Genomic DNA, 21,047 nt, shown 5'->3' with positions numbered 1-21,047 from the left:
AGCCAATCAATCAGAGTAGCCCATGGGATGAAACCTGATGACAGCTCAGAGGCCCCGAGGTCTAGTATAACCAGAACTATTTAAAAATGAAGGGGGCAGATGCTCCATGAAAACATTTAGGTTAAAGAAGAAAATCTTCATGTGACAGTTACCCAACTTTTGGTAACAGGCCTTCACAGAATCTTAAAACAAGAGCTATACAACACCACGCTTTCAAAAAATTTTATTTCGCTTATTTTTAATTAAAGTTATATTCACAGTTAGCCAATAATTAAAGAATATTTTTGCCCCACAACCACCTGACCTTTATATTAGAATCAAAGGCATAGACTTTAGATCAAGCCTCCATACATTCCAGAAAAATTATCTCAATTATATCATCTGGCACTGATGCCAACTTGATGCCAAGTTGGCACTAAATGCAGCTGTGCTAAGCATGCAAAAGCTACTTTTAAATCATGTAAGCTAGTCCTAGACTTACTCTCCAGTTTGAAAGACCATAATTAGGATCATGAACCTAGATTTCAATGGTGGAAACAGAAAATTTATTTCATAACATCTATCCATTCATTCACCATTTAATTCCCCTAACTGTCCCAATGTGCTTACCTTCTTGCGTACCCCTTCTTGGGTGCTAGACAGTTTGAGCAGAACAGGAGGAAGGAATTTAGATATAATATTCTGTAACTGTTCATCTGTTTCAGCATGGCCAAGTCGTAAAAAGACCCGTTCAAGCTGATCTATAATACAAAAAGAAAATAAAGGAGAATTTAGCAAACCTAAACAACCAAAATTAATTGTTTTTATAGCTTAATCCTTTTATTTAATGCTGACCCTTCAGTCAGAACTTTAACCATAGCTAGCCTTATATGTAGATGATTCTGACACAGCTATGGAACAACACTAAAAAGAGTTACTAGCTAATTACATTGTCTTACAACTGTCCGGGTCATTTAATATCTAGAAGACAAAAAAAAATGAAACCAAGAATAACAAAATTCTCTCCTACATACATATAGTTATCCCATTTTCCTAAAGGATTTCGATACTAAAAAGGATATAAAATTTTTGAAGAAATCTTCTCGATCTATCTAGCAGAGCGAGGCAGGAGAACTTTTTTTTTTCTTTTTTGGTATTTTTCCTGTTAGAAGCTGGGAAGCAGTCAGACTCCTGCATGAGCCTGGGATCCACCAGCATGCCCATCTGGGGCATTGCTCCATTACAACCTGAGCCATTCTAGCACCTGAGGTGGAAGCCATGGAGCCATCTTCAGCGCCTGGGCCAACTTTGCTCCAAAGGAGCCTTGGCTGCAGGAGGAGAAGAGAGAGATAGAAAAGAGAGGGGAATGGGTGGAGAAGCAAATGGGCGCTTCTCCTGTGTGCCCTGACCGGGAATCAAACCTGGGACTTCCAAACACCAGGCTGACACTCTACCACTGAGCCAACTGGCCAGGGCGAGGCAAGAGAACTTTAATCAGACACCAGAGACAATATATATTTGGTGATAACATCTTTTTTTTTTCATAATTCACACTACATTTTAATATAAATATTGTAAAATACAGGCAATAAAAAAATACATAATGCTATAAGTGATATAAGATAGAAAGTAAAAACCCTCCTCTCCACCTTCCAATCTTCCGGTGTCACAACTATAACACAAGTTTCTTTAAAATACTGAGATGTAATACTCTAACAAGTCATGGGGCATTGGTTTGTTTTTCGTGGTGCAGAGAGACACATTAAAATATGAAGCCTCACTACTGCTATAGAGAAGAAATGAAACTCTTAATCTTATAATATAGTTAACACTGGATTGCCAGGAGCCCGTTTTTCCCACTTAATATTTCTTCTTCCTCATTAATAGCTCAAATACACATTCAACCCCTATTATCACCAAAACTTTAGTCTTATCTTGCAAGTGTAGTGTATATATAATAAACAGTTGGTAAATATATAGAGATTGCACACAAATAAGGCCCACAAGGTACTGCTGTGCAATGTATCTACCAAAAGGCTGATTAGGCCAGTTGTTATATTTGACAGCAAGAAAAAAAATCAACTGGTTTCTGTTTATAGCTGTGATTAAACAAAGACTGGGTTTCTCTAGGCTTTAGGGCTGGGGTCCCCAAACTTTTTACACAGGGGGCCAGTTCACGGTCCCTCAGACCATTGGCGGGCCAGACTATAAAAAAACTATGAACAAATCCTTATGCACACTGCACATATCTTATTTTAAAGTAAGAAAACAAAATGGGAACAAATACAATATTTAAAATAAAGAACAAGTAAATTTAAATCAACAAGCTGACCAGTATTTCAATGGGAACTATGCTCCTGTCACTGACCACCAATGAAAGAGGTGCCCCTTCCGGAAGTGCAGCGGGGGCCAGATAAATGGCTTCAGGGGGCCGCATGTGGCCCGCGAGCCGTAGTTTGGGGACCCCTGCTTTAGGGCCTAGAGATTCTGAATGCTTTTTATTTGTAGCAGAAGAATGGTTAAGTTTTTGAGACCACGGTACTGGTGCCCCTTGAATTAGAAATTTGGCAAAACTTGAAATTATATCACCCACTAATAAACTACTAAAAGATCAGGCGAGAAGCAACTATCCAAATACAAAAGGCCATTCTCCAAGATACTACTTCGGCATTTACCTGAACTATGTAAAGGGATACAAAGATGCTAATAGCCATCAATAGATTACAATACGCTACTTCTATCCAGTCTTTGATATATGATCTTTTTTCTTTTTTTTTTCTTTTTTTTTTTTTTACAGAGACAGAGAGTCAGAGAGTCAGAGAGAGGGACAGATAGGGACAGACAGGAACGGAGAGAGATGAGAGGCATCAATCATCAGTTTTTCGTTGCAACACCTTAGTTGTTCATTGATTGCTTTCTCATATGTGCCTTGACTGTGGGGCTACAGCAGACCGAGTAACCCCTTGCTCAAGCCCGCACCTTGGGTCCAAGCTGGTGAGCTTTGCTCAAACCAGATGAGCCCGCGCTCAAGCTGGCGACCTCGGGGTCTCGAACCTGGTCCTCCGCATCCCAGTCTGATGCTCTATCCAATGCACCACCGCCTGGTCAGGCAATGTGTGATCTTTTTTTTTTTTTTTTGTACTTTTCTGAAGCTGGAAACGAGGAGAGACAGTCAGGCAGATTCCCGCATGCACCCGACAGGGATCCACCCGGCACGCCCACCAGGGGGCGACGCTCTGCCCCTCTGGGGCATCACTCTGTTGCGATCAGAACCACTCTAGCGCCTGGGGCAGAGGCCAAGGAGCCATCCCCAGCGCCCGGGCCATCTTTGCTCCAATGAAGCCTCGGCTGCGGGAGGGGAAGAGAGAGACAGAGAGGAAGGAGAGGGGGAGGGGTAGAGAAGCAGATGGGCGCTTCTCCTGTGTGCCCTGGCCGGGAATCGAACCCGGGACTTCTGCACGCCAGGCCGACGCTCTACCACTGAGCCAACCGGCCAGGGCCTGTGTGATCTTTTTTTTAAAGCACATATGACCCTGCTTGCACATCAGCCATGTATATTACTACATTCCAAGGTAGACACTGTTCCTTGTGCCACTGCCATTATTAGTGCCACACAAAATGAACCTTTTCAGTGGAATAAAGTCAAGGGCTAGCTGGTATAATACAGTAATGCTGACAGCCACAATTAGGATTTATTGGGGGGGGGGGTCAAAAGCAGTGATGTTTTCAATTTTACAACTATTAAGGTAAAGAAAAAGTCCCAGTGAACTCCATACTCAGTTAAATGTTCCTGAAAGCCTATGGATTTTATAATAATTAATCGTCCCATTCCTAAAGTTCAATCACTTTGTAAATTAATAACATCTGGACCCTTCCATACATTTTCTCCTAGTCTCTGACAAACCACTGCAGTCCCAAATACGAAGCCTACTACTCCAAAAACCATTGCTCCTGTCCCACAGAGCTCAGTTTTGGCAAATATTCTGGGAAAAAGTGGGAAGTCCACAGCCAAAATGGCAACAGCAATAAATGTACTGTTAATTACATGGAAACAGGAGATGACTAGAATGTATTCTGATTCCAGACTAATTTTTAAGATTTTCAAGGATTTTCTGGACAGCATTTTGGCATAGCAAGTTCTCTGGCAGTGTATCTGATAGACTAGCCCTGTCCTAAAGATAACAGTGAGGTGCTCAAGAAAGATAAATGAAGACAAAATGGTCAAAGTGGTCACCAGGGGAACTATTAGGAAAACAAAGTCAATGAAGAATCGAGTCCTCCAAGTATGTAAGGAATACAAGTGCTATAAGTCAATGATCAGGAGCCCTCTGCACAGGATACAGAGCACAGGCAGGCACAAGCCCTGGGGAACTTCCAGCACGCTAGTTCCATTGTGGTTACTGACAAAAGCTTCCTCATCTGCTTCTGAGGCATGTTTCCTTCTTCCTCCCCTGCTCCAGGATGGTCTCAGTGCCCCTGGCAGAGGTCCATCTACATTGGTCAGGACACCCAGCTCCCACTGTACCCGGGAGGAGGAAGGGGAGCCCATGCCAGTAATATCATCTTATTGAAGTTTCTGTGATAAACTATGAAACGATCAACCAGAACAATGCAGGGCAGGGGAGGAAGGTGAGGGTGAGAGAGGAGCCTACTCATTGCAAATGACTGGCTATTTAATTTTAAGAAATTATTGTGAATATTTTAGGTGCTATAATGGTATTGTGGTGTTTATTTTTTAAAAGTTCTTACAAAAGTATCAGTGGTAATTAGGGAGGCTTCTAGGGGCTGAAAAATGTCCTGTTATCTGATCTAGATGGTTTTCAGTTATATACATTTATACAAATCCATCAAGGTTGGCCCTGGCAGGTTGGCTCAGTGGTAGAACACTGGGCAGCATGTGGATGTCCCAAGTTTGATTCCCAGTCAGGGAGCGCAGGAGAAGCAACCATCTGCTTCTCCACCTCTTCCCCCACCCCCCCCTCCTCCTCTCTTGTGCTCTGTCTCTCTTCCCCTCCCACAGCCATGGCTCAATTGGTTCGAGTACATCGGCGTGGGCACTGAAGATGGCTCTGTGGAGGCTCTACCTTGGGTACTAAAAATAGCTTGGTTGCAAGCACAGCCCCAGATGGGCAGAGCATCCACCTCAAGATGGAGGGTCATCAGGTAGATCCTGGTCAGGGCACAGGCAGGAGTCTGTCTATTTTCCCTCCTCTCACTTGGAAAAAAATTATTTAAATCCATCAGGCTCTACACTTTCACCCTTCCTACTATATCCATTATACTTCAATTTAAAAATTCATTTAAGCCTGACCAGGGGGTGGAGCAGTGGATAGAGTGTTGGACTGGGATGCAGAGGACCTGGGTTCGAGACCCCGAGCTCGCCAGCTTGAGTGCAGGCTCATCTGGTTTGAGGAAAAGCCCACCAGCTTGAACCCAAAGTCACTGGCTCCAGCAAGGGGTTACTCAGTCTGCTGAAGGCCCGCGGTCAAGGCACATATGAGAAAGCAATCAACAACTAAAGTGCTGCAATGCGCAATGAAAAACTAATGATTGATGCTTCTCATCTCTCTCCGTTCCTGTCTGTCTGTCCCTGTCTATCCCTCTCTCTGACTCTGACTTACTCTCTGTCTCTGTAAAAAATAAATAAAAATTTAAAAAAAAATTCATTTAAAAGAGCCCTTATTTCTCAGATATAAAGGCTGAAATATCTACAGGTAAAGTAATATAGTTACTGGGATTTACATCAGATAACTAGGGATGTACTAAAAATTTACTAAGAGAGATTTCATCACAAAAAAAAAAAGTTAATGTGAAAAGATGTGTTAATTAGCTTGACTATAGTAATCATTTCACTGTGTGTATATATAGCACTATCATTGTGTTATACTCTTTAAATATATGCAATTTTTATTTTTAAAATACATAAATAAATAAAGTCATGGCTCCATTTAGGTCCTCATAAAAAAAATAATCAGGGCTGTTGGGATGAGGGATGAAGCAATCATATAATGAAACCAAGGTCGGCTGCTAATTAATAACTGTTCAAGTGGTGTGATAATGAGAATTTGTACCTTGCACACGCTTGAAATTTTCCATCATTTTTTAATGTATGTGTATCTCCTCAGGAAGTCCCAAAGCAAGACACTCTAGAAGCAACAAGCACGCCCAAAACACAGATTTTGGTTTTTAAATGCCATTCTCCAAGAAAAGGAACCAGGCTCTCTGAAAAATATGCCTGAGTCTACGTCTGAGACCAGGAAAAAATAAAATAAGTAAATAAATAAATAAACCACAATGACCCTCAAGCATCTTGTAGTGCCAGAAAGAACACGGACCTGGACAAAGCAAAGGGAGACAGGAATCGCCTCGGAAGGGGGCCACTATGTCCACAGCTGGAACAATTTGAAGAACAAAATAAATAACATAGTATTAGATTGTAACCCAAAGGGTTAAAAAATCTAAATGACTCCATACTGATATAAATAAATGATTAAATACATTATGAAAAAGAGACAAATCTTTCTTATAGAATTCCAAATAAGATATGTAGATAGTAGATACTTCTTCTACAGGAGACAGAATTTAATTCTTTCCTCCACACCTCCTTCAGGGTAGGCTAGATTTAATGACTTGCTTCCAAAGAATAGAATAGGGAAAGAAGAAAATGACTTTATAGTGGAGAAACCTGATACATACTACCTTAAAATGATGAAAGTTATCACTGTCATGTGGATATCATGACCCCTGATACGTTACCAACAGCACATTTCACCTCTGTGGTATTCTTTCCAAAACCCTTAACGTCCACCTAATCATGAGTAAAACAACAGAAAAACCCAAACTGCTCAAGATTTTCAAGATCATGAGAAACTAAGAAACTGTCACAGACCAGAGGAGACCGGGGAGACAATGATAACTGAATGCAGTGTGGTGCCCTGGGTTGCGCCCTAGAAAAGGAAGAGAAATTAATTGGAAAAAAAAGTGGTGAAATCCAAATACAATCCCAAGTTTATCTTTTAAACTGTATTATAAAGGAAGAAAGAATAAGGAAGAAAGGGAGGAAAGGCAGGCAGGCTGACTCTGAGATTATCAGACCAAATGATTCTATTTGTTCTTAGGAACATTTAACTCAATTCACACTGTGAAAGTTACAGGTAAGGAGGCGCTGCCAAAGATCACAGGCAGCAGGATTTTAGCTATAGAAACTGTACAGAAATTGTTCTGTGGAAGAAGGCAGAAAGTTAAATTCCTCGTAACAACCCTATCTAAAGAATCTAGGCCAAAGGCTTAAAAATCCCAGTGATATCTGGTCCCTTTCATTTTCTTTTTCTTTTTTTTTTTTTTTTTTACAGAGACAGAGTCAGAGAGAGGGACAGATAGGGGCAGACAGGAACAGAGAGAGATGAGAAGCATCAATCATTAGTTTTTCATTACGACACCTTAGTTGTTCATTGATTGCTTTCTGATATGTGCCTTGACCGTGGGGCTACAGCAGACTAAGTGACCCCTTGCTCAAGCCAGAGACCTTGGGTTCAAGCTGGTGAGCTTTGCTCAAACCAGATAAGCCTGCGCTCAAGCTGGCGACCTCGGGGTCTCGAACCTGGGTCCTCTGCATCCCAGTCTGAGGCTCTATCCACTGGGCCACCGCCTGGTCAGGCTGGTCCCTTTCATTTTTATAAAATCATCTAGGTGCTTCCTATGTATCCTCAGCATAGTACCTAACACTTTGCACTCTCCCTCACTAGAAAGAGACACAATATAATTATATGATCAGAATGTGGGAATGCCTGATAGGGCACCAAACATCATGTGGGGTCCTCCTAAAACAGACTGAGCACACCTGAGGAAGTGTCAAAGCCACCCACACCCTCTGAAGAGGGTCGATTTAACTGTTGCATCATTTTTTGAACATATCTATACTTTAAAAGCTAACTGCCTGACCTGTGGTGGCGCAGTGGATAAAGCGTCGACCTGGAAATGCTGAGGTCGCCGGTTTGAAACCCTGGGCTTGCCAACAATAAAATATTAGAAAACGAACTCAAAAAAATAATCCCCTTCACGATTGCAACAAAAAAAATAAAATACCTAGAAATAAACATAACAAAGAATGTAAAAGACCTATATAACGAAAACTACAAGGCATTATTAAGAGAAATAGAAAAGGACACAATGAGATGGAAAAACATTCCTTGTTCTTGGATAGGAAGAATAAATATAATTAAAATGGCCATATTACCCAAAGCAATATACAAATTTAATGCAATTCCCATCAAAATTCCTATGAGATTTTTTAAAGAAATGGAACAAAAAATCATCAGATTTATATGGAACTATAAAAAACCCCGAATAGCCAAAACAATCCTAAGGAAAAAGAATGAAGCTGGGGGCATTACAATACCTGACTTTAAACTATATTATAGGGCCACGATAATCAAAACAGCATGGTATTGGCAGAAAAATAGACACTCAGACCAATGGAACAGAATAGAAAGTCCAGAAATAAAACCACATATATATGGTCAAATAATCTTTGATAAAGGGGCCAACAACACACAATGGAGAAAAGAAAGCCTCTTCAACAAATGGTGTTGGGAAAACTGGAAAGCCACATGCAAAAGAATGAAACTCGACTACAGCCTGTCCCCGTGTACTAAAATTAATTCAAAATGGATCAAAGACCTAAATATAAGACCTGAAACAATAAAGTACATAGAAGAAGACATAGGTACTAAAATCATGGACCTGGGTTTTAAAGAACATTTTATGAACTTGACTCCAATGGCAAGAGAAGTGAAGGCAAAGATAAATGAATGGGACTACATCAGAATAAAAAGTTTTTGCTCAGCAAGAGAAACTGATATCAAAATAAACAGACAGCCAACTAAATGGGAAATGATATTTTCAAACAACAGCTCAGATAAGGGCCTAATATCCAAAATTTACAAAGAACTCATAAAACTCAACAACAAACAAACAAACAATCCAATAAAAAAATGGGAAGAGGACATGAACAGACACTTCTCCCAGGAAGAAATACAAATGGCCAACAGATATATGAAAAGATGCTCAGCTTCATTAGTTATTAGAGAAATGCAAATCAAAACTACAATGAGATACCACCTCACCCCTGTTAGATTAGCTATTATCAACAAGACGGGTAATAGCAAATGTTGGAGAGGCTGCGGAGAAAAGGGAACCCTTATTCACTGTTGGTGGGACTGTAAAGTAGTACAACCATTATGGAGGAAAGTATGGTGGTTCCTCAAAAAACTGCAAATAGAACTACCTTATGACCCAGCAATCCCTCTACTGGGTATATACCCCAAAACCTCAGAAACATTAATACGTAAAGACACATGTAGCCCCATGTTCATTGCAGCACTGTTCACAGTGGCCAAGACATGGAAACAACCAAAAAGCCCTTCAATAGAAGACTGGATAAAGAAGATGTGGCACATATACACTATGGAATACTACTCAGCCATAAGAAATGATGACATCAGATCATTTACAGCAAAATGGTGGGATCTTGATAACATTATACGGAGTGAAATAAGTAAATCAGAAAAAACCAAGAACTACATGATTCCATACATTGGTGGAACATAAAAACGAGACTAAGAGACATGGACAAGAGTGTGGTGGTTACCAGGGGTGGGGGGAGGGAGGACATGGGAGGGAGGGAGGGAGGGAGTTAGAGGGAGGGGGAGGGGCACAGAGAACTAGATAGAGGGAGGCGGAGGACAATCTGACTTTGGGCGAGGGGTATGCAACATAATTTAATGACAAAATAACCTAGACATGTTTTCTTTGAATATATGTACCCTGATTTATTAATGTCATCCCATTATCATTAATAAAAATTTATTAAAAAAAAAAAAAAAAAACCCTGGGCTTGCCTGGTCAAGGCACATATGGGAGTTGATGCTTCCAGCTCCTCCCCCCTGTCTCTCTCTCCTCTCTCTCTGTCTCTCTGTCTCTCTCTCTCCCCCTCTCTCCTCTCTAAAATGAATAAATAAAATAAAATTAAAATTAAAATTAAAAAAAAAAAAAAAAAAGCTAACTGCCTGACCAGGCAGTGGCATAGTGGATGGAGCATCGAACTGAAACGTGGAGGACCCAGGTTCGAGACCCCAAGGTAGCCAGCTTGAGCGTGGGCTCATCTGATTTGAGTAAGGCTCATCAGCGTGAGCCCAAGGTCGCTGGCTTGAGCAAGGGGTAACTCAATCTGATGTAGCTCCCGGTCAAGGCACATATGAGAAAGCAATCAATGAACAACTAAGGAGCCACAACGAAGAATTGATGCTTTTCATCTCTCTCCCTTCCTGCCTGTCTGTCCCTATCTAGCCCACTCTCTCTGTCACACACACAAAAAAAAGGTAACTAATTATGTTCAAACTTTATGAAAAGAAATGTAAATGTAAATAAATAAGTAATAATAAATAAATAAATTTTTTTAATGTAAATAAATGCAGATATAATTAATCAACTACTAAATTTTTCGGTCTGTCAAAATTTAGCAAAATAAAAAGCAGAGATTCAGCAACAGTATGATCCCTAAATTCTGTTATTAGAGACATAAAAAGAATTTGTACCCTATACCTTTACCCTCAACCCTGGAAACACAACCTCTTAAAAATAGCAATCCAAGGCCCTGGCTGACTGGCTCAGTGGTAGAGCATCGGCCTGGTGTGTGGAAGTCCCGGGTTTCAATTCCCAGTTGGGGCACACAGGAGAAGTGCCCATCTGCTTATCTACCCTTCCTCCTCCCTTTCCTCTCTGTCTCTCTCTTCCCCTCCTGCAGCCAAGGCTCCATTGGAGCAAAGTTGGCCCGGGCGCTGAGGACGGCTCCATGGCTTCCACCTCAGGCACTAGAATGGCTCCAGCCAGAGCGGAGCAACGCCCCAGAGGTGCAGAGCATCGCCCCCTGGTGGGTGCCAGCTGTATTATCTCAGTCGAGTGCATGTGGGAGTCTGTCTGACTGTTTCCCTGCTTCTAACTTCGGAAAAATACAAAATAAAATAAAATAGCAATCCAAATTAGGCCTAGATCCACAAAAGTGTCTACTGAGCAACAAACAAGAAGGCATGTAGCCAAAACTTCTGAAAACACAAAAGGAATCTAAAACTCAAGTTCACCTTTCACAAAAGCTCAGTTTTTAGTTCAAAGAAATGAGATTTTTCCAGGTCATTGCAAACAGTACTTAAGAGAAGCAAATTCCATCCTCTCCACAATATGATGCTATCTTATTCAATCTCATATCAAATTAATTTCATTTATGAGAAAATTAAAGACATTGCCTTAACCTAAGATAATCACTGTTAAATGTGGGGAGTATAATCTGAACTGTTATTTTTTTCTATTCCTACACAAACATTACTGTAACCTAAAAACTGGAATAGAACACATATGGTTCTACAGTTTTGTTTTTAGTTAACACAAATCCTTTATTGAGAACCCTTAGAGCAATACAAGCTCAGAACATTTGATTTTTGAATGCTGTTTATCTCAAATAACCCCACCCACCCTGTGGGTTCTAAGATAGTACCTGTAATCAGAGACATCCATATTTTTGCTATAAACATAAGGGTGCTCACACTGAGTAGAATCATCAAAACTTACAAAGAATTTTATATCCAAATGAATTACACTAAAAAGTGTTTTTAAAAAAAGTGTTTGAATATATATAAAATCTTAAATATCTTTCTTTTTTTATCGTATTGATTTGAGAGAGAGAGGAATGGAGAGAGAAACAAGAACAAAGGTTTGTTCCTGTATGTGCCCTGCCTGGGGATCAAATCGGCAACCTCTGTGCTTCAGAATGAGGCTCTAACCAACAGAGCTGTATGGTCAGGGCTTAAATATCTTTCCATAGCACTTTATAAAGGTGATTGAGCACAGCTACATAGCAACCTTGTGTACAGAAGTAGTACAATTTATTTCACCAACCCCCTGTTTGTGTTATTACCAGTTTTATACTACTACAAATAATGTATTAAAGCCTAGGTCAGCAAACCTTGGCTCGCGAACCACATGCGGCTCTTTGGCCACTTGAGTGTGGCTCTTCCACAAAATACCACGAGTGGGCGCTACCTCAATAAGGAATGTACCTACCTATATAATTCAAGTATAAAAAATTTGGCTCTCAAAAGAAATTTCAATCGTTGTACTGTTGATATTTGGCTCTGTTGACTAATGAGTTTGCCAACCACTGCGACTAAAGCACATCCTTAGCCATGTGTATCTGTGTTCTTGTACAGGTTTCTATAAGCTAAAACTCTAAATTGGAATTGCTGAGCCAAAGGGCAGACATATCAGACTTTGGGAAAATGCCCTCAAAAAGACTGTGCTAATTTATACCACCAGCAGTATATGTAAATACCAGTTTCCCTATCCTCACTCCTACACTGTGTAATCAATCTTACAAAGACTATAATCATTATCAGCTGAATATGATAGGTCAAAAAAGATCACATTGTTTTTACTTTATATCTATTTTATTACTGAGGGAAAATATCTTTTCAAATATTTATTGGTCATTTGAACTAATATCTTCTTCAGCAAACTACTCAACATTCCTTTGATTCACTGACTTGTAAAAGCTTCTATACAGGATGGAGCAATAGTAGGCTCACAGTTGTTCATATGGAAAATATTACATTAATAAATAATACCAGGCATGATCAGACATGACAGTAAATAGAGTGTCAGCCTGAGACACTGAAGACCCAGGCTCAAAACCCCAAGGTTGCTGGCTTGAGCACAGGCTCACCAGCTTGAGTGCTGGGTCACTGGCCTGAGTGTGGGATCATAGATATGACCCCATGGTTGCTGGATTGAAGCCCAAGGTCGCTGGCTTGAGCAAGAGGTCACTGGCTCGGCTGGAGCCCCCAGGTCACTAAAACAATAAATAAATAATACAAGAATAAACCCTGTTTCATGTACTCACAACTGTAATCCTACTTATGCCTCACTCTGTATATTGAAAAATCTCTTTTCATTAGTACATTACAAGTACTTTCTTCCTAGTATGCCTTTTGACTCTATAGCACTTTCTTTTCATATCTACGTTTTTAAAATATAAATTTATCATTCCTTCCTTTAATGGCTTCTGAGTTTCTAGTCATGGTTAAAAACGCCTGTTTCACTCTAAGATTGTAAAACATACTATATTCTGCAGAAAAGAGTTAACACAGAAAGCCTGAGACTGCTCCCCTTAGAAGTCTATACTTGCCAAAGCTGGCCCTTGGTTGACGTGTGGAAACCTGCATTTTAGGAGGGTTCCCACCAATTGAAAACTGATCAGGGTGACTCTCTGTGTCCAAACTGTTTATATACAAACAATACGGTTTATGTTGAACATCTGCTTTCCTTCAGGAAATTTGGAATTTTGGTATGTGTTAGGCAAAAAGTGCCAACGTGATCAGCATCAGATAAAAACGCTCAGCAAACACTGAGTCTCTATCTCTGACAGACAACACACCACATGTGTTGTCAAAACTCACTGCTGGAGGAATTAGTAAGCACGTCCTGTGGGACTCACTGGGAGAGGACTCTAGGAAGCTGGCGTCTGGTTTCTTCCCCCTGCATCAACTTCTCCCCGTGGGCCCTTCCCCTCGCTGATTCTGCTTTGTGCCCTCTGCCCATCATCACCACTCTTTGCCCTGAGTACAAATGTACACCGAGCGCTGTGAACCCTCCCAGCAAACCACTGAGCCTGGGCGTGGGCTTAGAGACCTCTCACATACATATTTATCTGTGTTTCCCTCTAGCTCCTATGATTTTGCTTTCTGCATTCAAGTCTAATCCAGCTAGAATTTTTTTGGGGGGGGGGGGGCACGTGGAAGAGTGTAGGAAACCTAGGCTTTTGTTTTTAAATCTTTTCCATTGTGAAACTTAAAATTTAGAAAAATATACAAAACCTAAATATAGTTAAATGAATTAGTATAAACACCTATGTAACTACCACCCAAGTCAAGAAAAAAAAATTATTTTGAAACTTGTACAAAAGCCTGACCTGTGGTAGCACAGTGGATAAAGCGTTGACCTGGAAATGCTGAGGTCGCCGGTTCAAAACCCTGGGCTTACCTAGTCAAGGCACATATGGGAGTTGATGCTTCCAGCTCCTCCCCCCCCCTTCTCTCTCTCTGTTTCTCCTCTCTCTCCCTCTCCTCTCTAAAATGAATAAATAAATAAATAAAATTCTAAAAAAAATAAATAAATAAATAAAAAATAAGAAACTTGTACAAAAAAAAGATTTCTACTAGACTCAGAGCTGGAGAGTCTGAAAACTGTTCAACATAAAAAGCAAGGTGAGGCCTGACCAGGCGGTGGTGCAGTGGATAGAGCATCAGACTGGGATGCGGAGAACCCAGGTTCGAAACCCCAAGGTCGCCAGCTTAAATGTAAGTTCATCGGCTTGAGCATGGGGTCTCTGGCTTGTGCGTGGGATCATAGAATGACTGTATGGGATCTGGTTTGAACAACGGGTAACTCGCTCTGCTGTAGCCCCCCCTCCACCCACCATCAAGGCACATATTAGAAAGCAATCAACTTGCAAATCAGATGCCACAAGGAAGAACTGATGCTTCTCATCTCTCTCCTTTCCTATCTGTCCCTATCTCTCTTTCTGTCTGTCACAAAAAAAATAAATTTAATTAAAAAGTAAAATAAAAAGCACGGTGAGTTTTCAAGGACTCACCTAAGGTCACAGAGATAATTAGCAGTGGAGCAGGAAATAGAATGGGGTCTTCTGACCTTCAGTCTAAAATCCTTGCCTAGGCCCTGACCAGGTAGTTCTGTTGGTTAGAGTGTCATCCTGATATACCAAGGTTGCAGATTCAAACTCTTGTCACAGCACATACAGGAAACAACCAATAAATGTATAAATAAGTGGAATAACATATCGATGTCTCTCTCTCTCTCCTTTCCTCTCTCCCCAAACTCAATAAATTTTAAAAATAAATATATAAAAATCCTTGTCTATAATATGCAACTGTCAACATATAGGGAACTATGCTACATATACTATAAACAGCTACATTTGAGAGAATCACCAAAAGGACAAAAGAATTTGTCTCATTCAGGTGTATTATTTATGACAAAACAAAAATAAATTCAAAGGTCAGAACACTACAGAAAGATGGTTATTGCAAATAAGAAGCTACCACCAAATGTGTCAACTTGCAGGTCACCCTACCTCCTCTCAATTCTCCCTGCTTGCCTAATTCTGCAATCCTCAGGGCCCAGCACCCTCCTGCTTCCACTGTGGACCACCACCTCCCCCATCTAGATCACTCATGCACTCATGCCAGTATTTACTGAAACCCTCCTATGCATCAGAGCTTGGTGGTCATGGGTACAGTGAAGAAGGAGGAGGCAAGCACGTTGTGCAGGTTTATCACACACGTATGTGGTCACTGCACACTGAAAGAAAAAGGATGATATCTGAATAAGCAAGCAGTTCAGAGATGAGCCCCATATACTAAATATAACCCATAAAAAGATGCTCAAAGAGTCTGATCAGTAATATGCAAAATTAACACAAGATAGAATTTCAAACCCTTCACAAGACTAATAGTACCAAATGTTGGCCAAAAAAAATATGGAAACAAAATAAGAAGTACTTGAGTTCATGCTGATAGGTGTACCTGATGCAATCTCTGAAGAACAAGTTTTTGGTCAAGTTGAAGAGACACATACTCCTCAACCTGGCGATTCTACAGCAGGTAACATACCCGAAAGCAGTGCTTTCAAAGTAACCTAGCAGCACAATGTTGGTCACAGGCAGCAAAGAGATAAGGAATACTTCTTCCTTCACTGCAAAAGTCTTGCTAGGGTAAGAAATGTTAAGTAAGTTCACAATGAGAGTTGATTTACAAGAAGTAATTCTTCAGTCCCCAGACCACAATTCATGTATCATAGTCCTGAAGGAAAACTCTTCCAAGGGAGAGACAAGCAAAGAATACCTGTAAGAAACTGCTCACAGTCACAGGGTCAGTAAAAGAAAAAAAGAAAATAATTTTTAAAATGTAAATATCTATCAAAGATAAATGGTTGCTAAGATTACTCTCTATATTCTTCTTCATACTTGAAATATTTCATTATTTTAAAAAGAATATATACCATAATTGTTTTATGAAACAATGATATAAAAAGGGGAAAGAAAATATATCAATAAGTTTTCTCTATACTTTCATGTACTCTTCAAATATTCCTCAGTATAAATACATTTTTTAATGAATATATAGACCACATATTTTTAAATATTTGCTTGCTTGAAACCAGGTTTGCTTGGAACCATGTTTCAAAGATAAGGAAATAATTTAAATCACAAAATGTTAAAGCTTAAAAAGAACCTTAAAGAATACAGAAGAGCCTGACCAGGCGGTGGTGCAGTGGCTAGAGCATCAGACTGGGACACAGAGGACCTAGGCGTGAAATTCCGAGGTTGCCAGTTTGAGTGGGGCTCATCTGGTTTGAGCAAGGCTCACCAGCTTGAGGCCAAGGTCGCTGGCTTGAGCAAGGGATCACTAGGTCTGCTGTAGCCCCCTGGTCAAGGCACATATGAGAAAGCAATCAATGAACAACTAAGGTGCCGCAACAAAGAATTGATGCTTCTCATCTCTCTCCCTTCCTATCTGTCTGTCCCTATCCGTCCCTCTCTCTGTCTCTGTTACAAAAAAAAAAAAAAGAACACAGAAGAACACTCCTGGCCAGAGAGCTCAGTTGGTTAGAGCCTCGTCCCAAAATGTGAAGGTTGTGGGTTCGATCCCTAGTCAGGGCATCTACAGGAACAAAGTGATGTTTCTGTCTGTTTCTGTATATCTCTCTTTCCCTCTCTCTCTAAAATCAATTAATAGAAAAAAATTTTTAAAGAATACAGAATAGCCTGACCAGCGGTGGCACAGTGGATAGAGCATCAATCTGGGATGCTGAAGTCCCAGGTCTGAAACCCCGAGGTCACAGGCTTAAGCACAGGGTTCATTCAGCTTGAATGTGGGTTCACCAGCTTGAGCACGGGATCATCAACATGATCCCATGGTCACTGGCTTGAGCCCAAAGGTTGCTGGCTTGAAGCTCAAAGTCGCTGCTTGAGTCCAAGGTCACTGGCTTGAGCAAGGGATCACTGGCTCGACTGTAGCTTACCCCCACCCCCGCGGTCAAGGCACGTATGAGAAGCAATCAATGAACAACTAAAGTGACACATGTTTAAGTTGGTGCTTCTCATCTCTCTCCCTGTCTGTCTCTTGTCTCTGTCTCTCTCTCTCTAAAAAAAGAAAAATGAAAAATAAAGAATACAGAAGAAAAATAAGAACATTTACTGGAGGCAATGCAAAGTTGTATAGCCACTTTGGAAGACAGTTCGGAAGTTTATTACAAAATTAAATGTACTCATACCATACAATCCAGCACCTGGACTCCTTGGTATTTACCCAGAGGAGTTGAAAGCTTACGTCCACACAAAGAACTGCACATGGACATTTATAGCAGCTTTATTCATAATTGCCAACACTTTGAAGCAACCAAGATGTCCTTCAGTAGATGAGTCAATAAATTGATGCATGACAGTAGAATATTATTCAGTGCTAAAAAGAAATGAGTTATCAAGCCATGAAAAGCCATGAAAGGACCTTAAAGGTATATTATTACTAAGTATAAAAAGCCAACCTGAAAAGGCTATGTACTGTACATTTCCAACTCCATGACATTCTGGAAAGGCAGAACTACGAGGACAGTTAAAAGATCAGAGGTTGGCAAGGGCTGGGAGAAGGGAGGCATGAACAGTGGAGCACAGAGGATTTTTTTTTTTTTTTTTTCATTTTTCTGAAGCTGGAAACAGGGAGAGACAGTCAGACAGACTCCCGCATGCGCCCGACCGGGATCCACCCGGCACGCCCACCAGGGGCGACGCTCTGCCCACCAGGGGGCGATGCTCTGCCCATCCTGGGCGTCGCCATGTTGCGACCAGAGTCACTCTAGCGTCTGAGGCAGAGGCCACAGAGCCATCCCCAGCGCCCGGGCCATCTTTGCTACAATGGAGCCTTGGCTGCGGGAGGGGAAGAGAGTGACAGAGGAAAGCGCGGCGGAGGGGTGGAGAAGCAGATGGGCGCTTCTCCTGTGTGCCCTGGCCGGGAATCGAACCCGGGTCCTCCGCACGCTAGGCCGACGCTCTACCGCTGAGCCAACCAGCCAGGGCGCACAGAGGATTTTTAGGGCACTAAAAACACTTCCTCCGAGATAACGGTGGATGTGTCATTATATATTTGTCCAAACAAACAGAATAGAAAACACCTAGAACAAACTATAATATAAACTATGAACCTTGGGTGATTACATACATGTACATTATGTCAATGTACATTTATTCTTGGTTAAAAAAAACAAAAAACAAGTAGCATTCTGGTGAGTAATGTTGGTAACGCAGGAGACTACGCAATGGTGGGATGGGAGCAAGAGGTAATAGGAAATCTCTGTGCCTTCCTCACAATTGTGTTGTAAACCAAAAATGCTCAAAAAAAGTCTTTAAAATTGTTTAGTCTCATCTGACCAGGCGGTGGCGCAGTGGGTAGATGGTCGGACTGGGATGCAGAGGACCCAGGTTCGAGACCCCAAGGTCGCCAGCTTGAGCACGGGCTCATCTGGTTTGAGCAAAAGCCCACCAGCTTGAACCCAAGGTCGCTGGCTCCAGCAAGGGGTTACTTGGTCTGCTGAAGGCTCACAGTCAAGGCACATATGAAAAAGCAATCAATGAACAATTAAGGTGTTGCAATGCGCAATGAAAAACTAATGATTGATGCTTCTCATCTCTCTCCGTTCCTGTCTGTCCTTGTCTATCCCTCTCTCTGACTCACTCTCTGTCTCTGTAAAAAATTTAAAAAAATAAAAATAAAAAATAAATTTAAAAAAAATCATTTAAAAAAATTGTTAAGTCTCAAAGAAAACATCAAAAACACTGAGATTATTAAATCCCAAAACAAAACAAAACAAAATTCCAGATTAGATTATATCAACCATTACATTCATGTAGGAAAAAAAAAAACTACTAAAGATAAATATATTCACTTACTTTTCCATTAAATAATTATCTAATTCATATTATTCACCTGTCTTTAGTGTCTCTATCCAAAGTGAAATAAAAGACCTTCTCTCCTTCCACTCTCCAACGAAGAATAACCAACAAAAGTGTAAGGATATCACCTGACCAGGTGGTGGCGCAGTGGATAGAGCGTCGAACTAGGATACAGAGGACCCAGGTTCGAGACCCTGAAGTCGCCAGCTTGAGCATGGGCTCATCTGGTTTGAGCAAAAAGCTCACCAGCTTGGACCCAAGGTTGCTGGCTTGAGCAAGGGGTTACTCAGTCTGCTCTAGAACCCGTCAAGGCACATATGAGAAAGCAATCAATGAACTAAAGTGCCACAACGAAAAACTGGTGACCGATGCTTCTCATCTCTCTGTGTTCCTGTCTTGTCTGTCTCTATCTATCCCCCTCTCTGACTCTGTCTCTGTGTAAAAAAAAAAAAAAAAAAAAGTAAAGACATCACTTCAGTGTTATCCACCTTTAGTCACTGATATTTCCAAAAACGGGTCATTATCCCTGAGAAATAAAACCGTGCACATAAATCACTCACTCTCCAGATCTCTCCAAAAAATACAACTTTAACTTCTAAGTTAAGGAGAAAAGGCTGCACTACTGGATTTTCACTCACATCATCGCTAAAGGAAAAAAAGAAAAAGCAATGAACCCTTTGAGCAGTACGGACGTTCATGTATGTCCTCGTGCCTCCTGACCATCCAGAGTAAAATAGATTTATTTTAAAAATGTATAAGGCAACATTAAAAAAAAGGCAAATGTATGTTCTTCCTGTTTCCATAAATTGGTTATCACACAAACATGATTTTAAGTTAATAAAACTGGAACTAATTTCATCTTTTGGAAAAAACTCACTCCTGGGGGTCAGCAAGCATGAAAAAAACTTACTACTCACAGGGTTAATCAGTTTCCTTAGAGGTGTCACTTTTTCAAGGAAACCTGAACAACAAAACACTCATTGGAGGCCCTGGCTGAGTAGTTCAGTTGGTTGGAGCGTCATCCCTCTAACCTACGCTGAGGTTGCGGGGTTTGATCCCCAGTCAGGGCACACACAAGACTCAACCAATGATGGCATGAATAGGAGGAACAACAAAATTGATGTTTCTCTCTCTCTTTCTCTCCCCCTTCTGCTCTCTAAAAATCAATAAAAATTTTTTAAAAAACCACTTCCATTCCTTGGAAAGTACACAAGGAAAGCATACACTGCCAAAAAGAATTGACTGCGCCTGACCAGGCGGTGGCGCAGTGGATAGTGTCGGACTGGGATGCAGAGGACCCAGGTTCGAGACCCCGAGGTCGTCAGCTTGAGCCCGTGGTCAAGGCACATATGAGAAAGCAATCAATGAACAACTAAGGTGTCACAACGAAAAACTGATGATTGATGCTTCTCATCGCTCTCCGTTCCTGTCTGTCTGTTCCTATCTATCCCTCTCTCTGACTCTCTCTCTCTCTCTCTCTCTGTCTCTGTAAAAAAAAAAAAAAATCAATAATATAAAATTTAAAAAAAAAAAAAAAGAATCGACTGCACGGCAGCGCATATTCCCTGGTGGTGGAACAGCAGGGTTCTCTTTTTTGGTTTGTTTGTTTAATTCTATGTCATCACTAATTTACTTCATGAGTATGAATAATTTGTGTGATTTAAAAAGAGAAAATGGTCTGACCAGGTGGTGGCATAGTGGTTAGAGCATCAGACTGGGATGTGGAGGACCCAGGTTCGAGACCCCGAGGTCACCAGCTTGAGCGCGGGTTCATCTGGTTTGAGCAAAGCTCACCAGCTTGGACCCAAGGTCACTGGCTCAAGCAAGGGATTACTTGTTCTACTGCAGCCCCACAATCAAGACACATATGAGAAACCAATCAATGAACTAAGATGTCGCAAAAAAAAAAAATTAATGATTGATGCTTCTCATCTCTCTCTGTTCCTGTCTGTCTGTCCCTATCTATCTCTCTCTCTATCTCTCTGTCTCTGAAAAA

The 21,047-nt window shown here is 40.9% G+C and overlaps 1 protein-coding gene and 1 pseudogene across 5 annotated transcripts in view; both read right to left on the bottom strand.

The window, feature by feature from the left end:
• Nucleotides 1-21,047, bottom strand: part of ECPAS (Ecm29 proteasome adaptor and scaffold) — a 117,750-nt gene that overhangs the window by 82,761 nt on the left and 13,942 nt on the right. For all 5 annotated transcript variants that reach the window (XM_066367443.1, XM_066367441.1, XM_066367440.1 and 2 more), the window contains one exon: nucleotides 610-740. In XM_066367443.1, coding sequence (XP_066223540.1) covers nucleotides 610-740 — 131 coding nt within the window. The remainder of the gene's footprint in view (nucleotides 1-609; nucleotides 741-21,047) is intronic.
• LOC136393569 (phosphatidylinositol-glycan biosynthesis class W protein-like) lies at nucleotides 925-4,528 on the bottom strand (annotated as a pseudogene).

The sequence above is a fragment of the Saccopteryx leptura genome, chromosome 2 (genome assembly GCF_036850995.1).
Source record: "Saccopteryx leptura isolate mSacLep1 chromosome 2, mSacLep1_pri_phased_curated, whole genome shotgun sequence".
NCBI classification, from domain to species: Eukaryota; Metazoa; Chordata; class Mammalia; order Chiroptera; family Emballonuridae; genus Saccopteryx; species Saccopteryx leptura.
The sequence above is the reverse complement of the archived record's forward strand: the minus strand, read 5'-3'. Positions and strand labels throughout refer to the sequence as shown.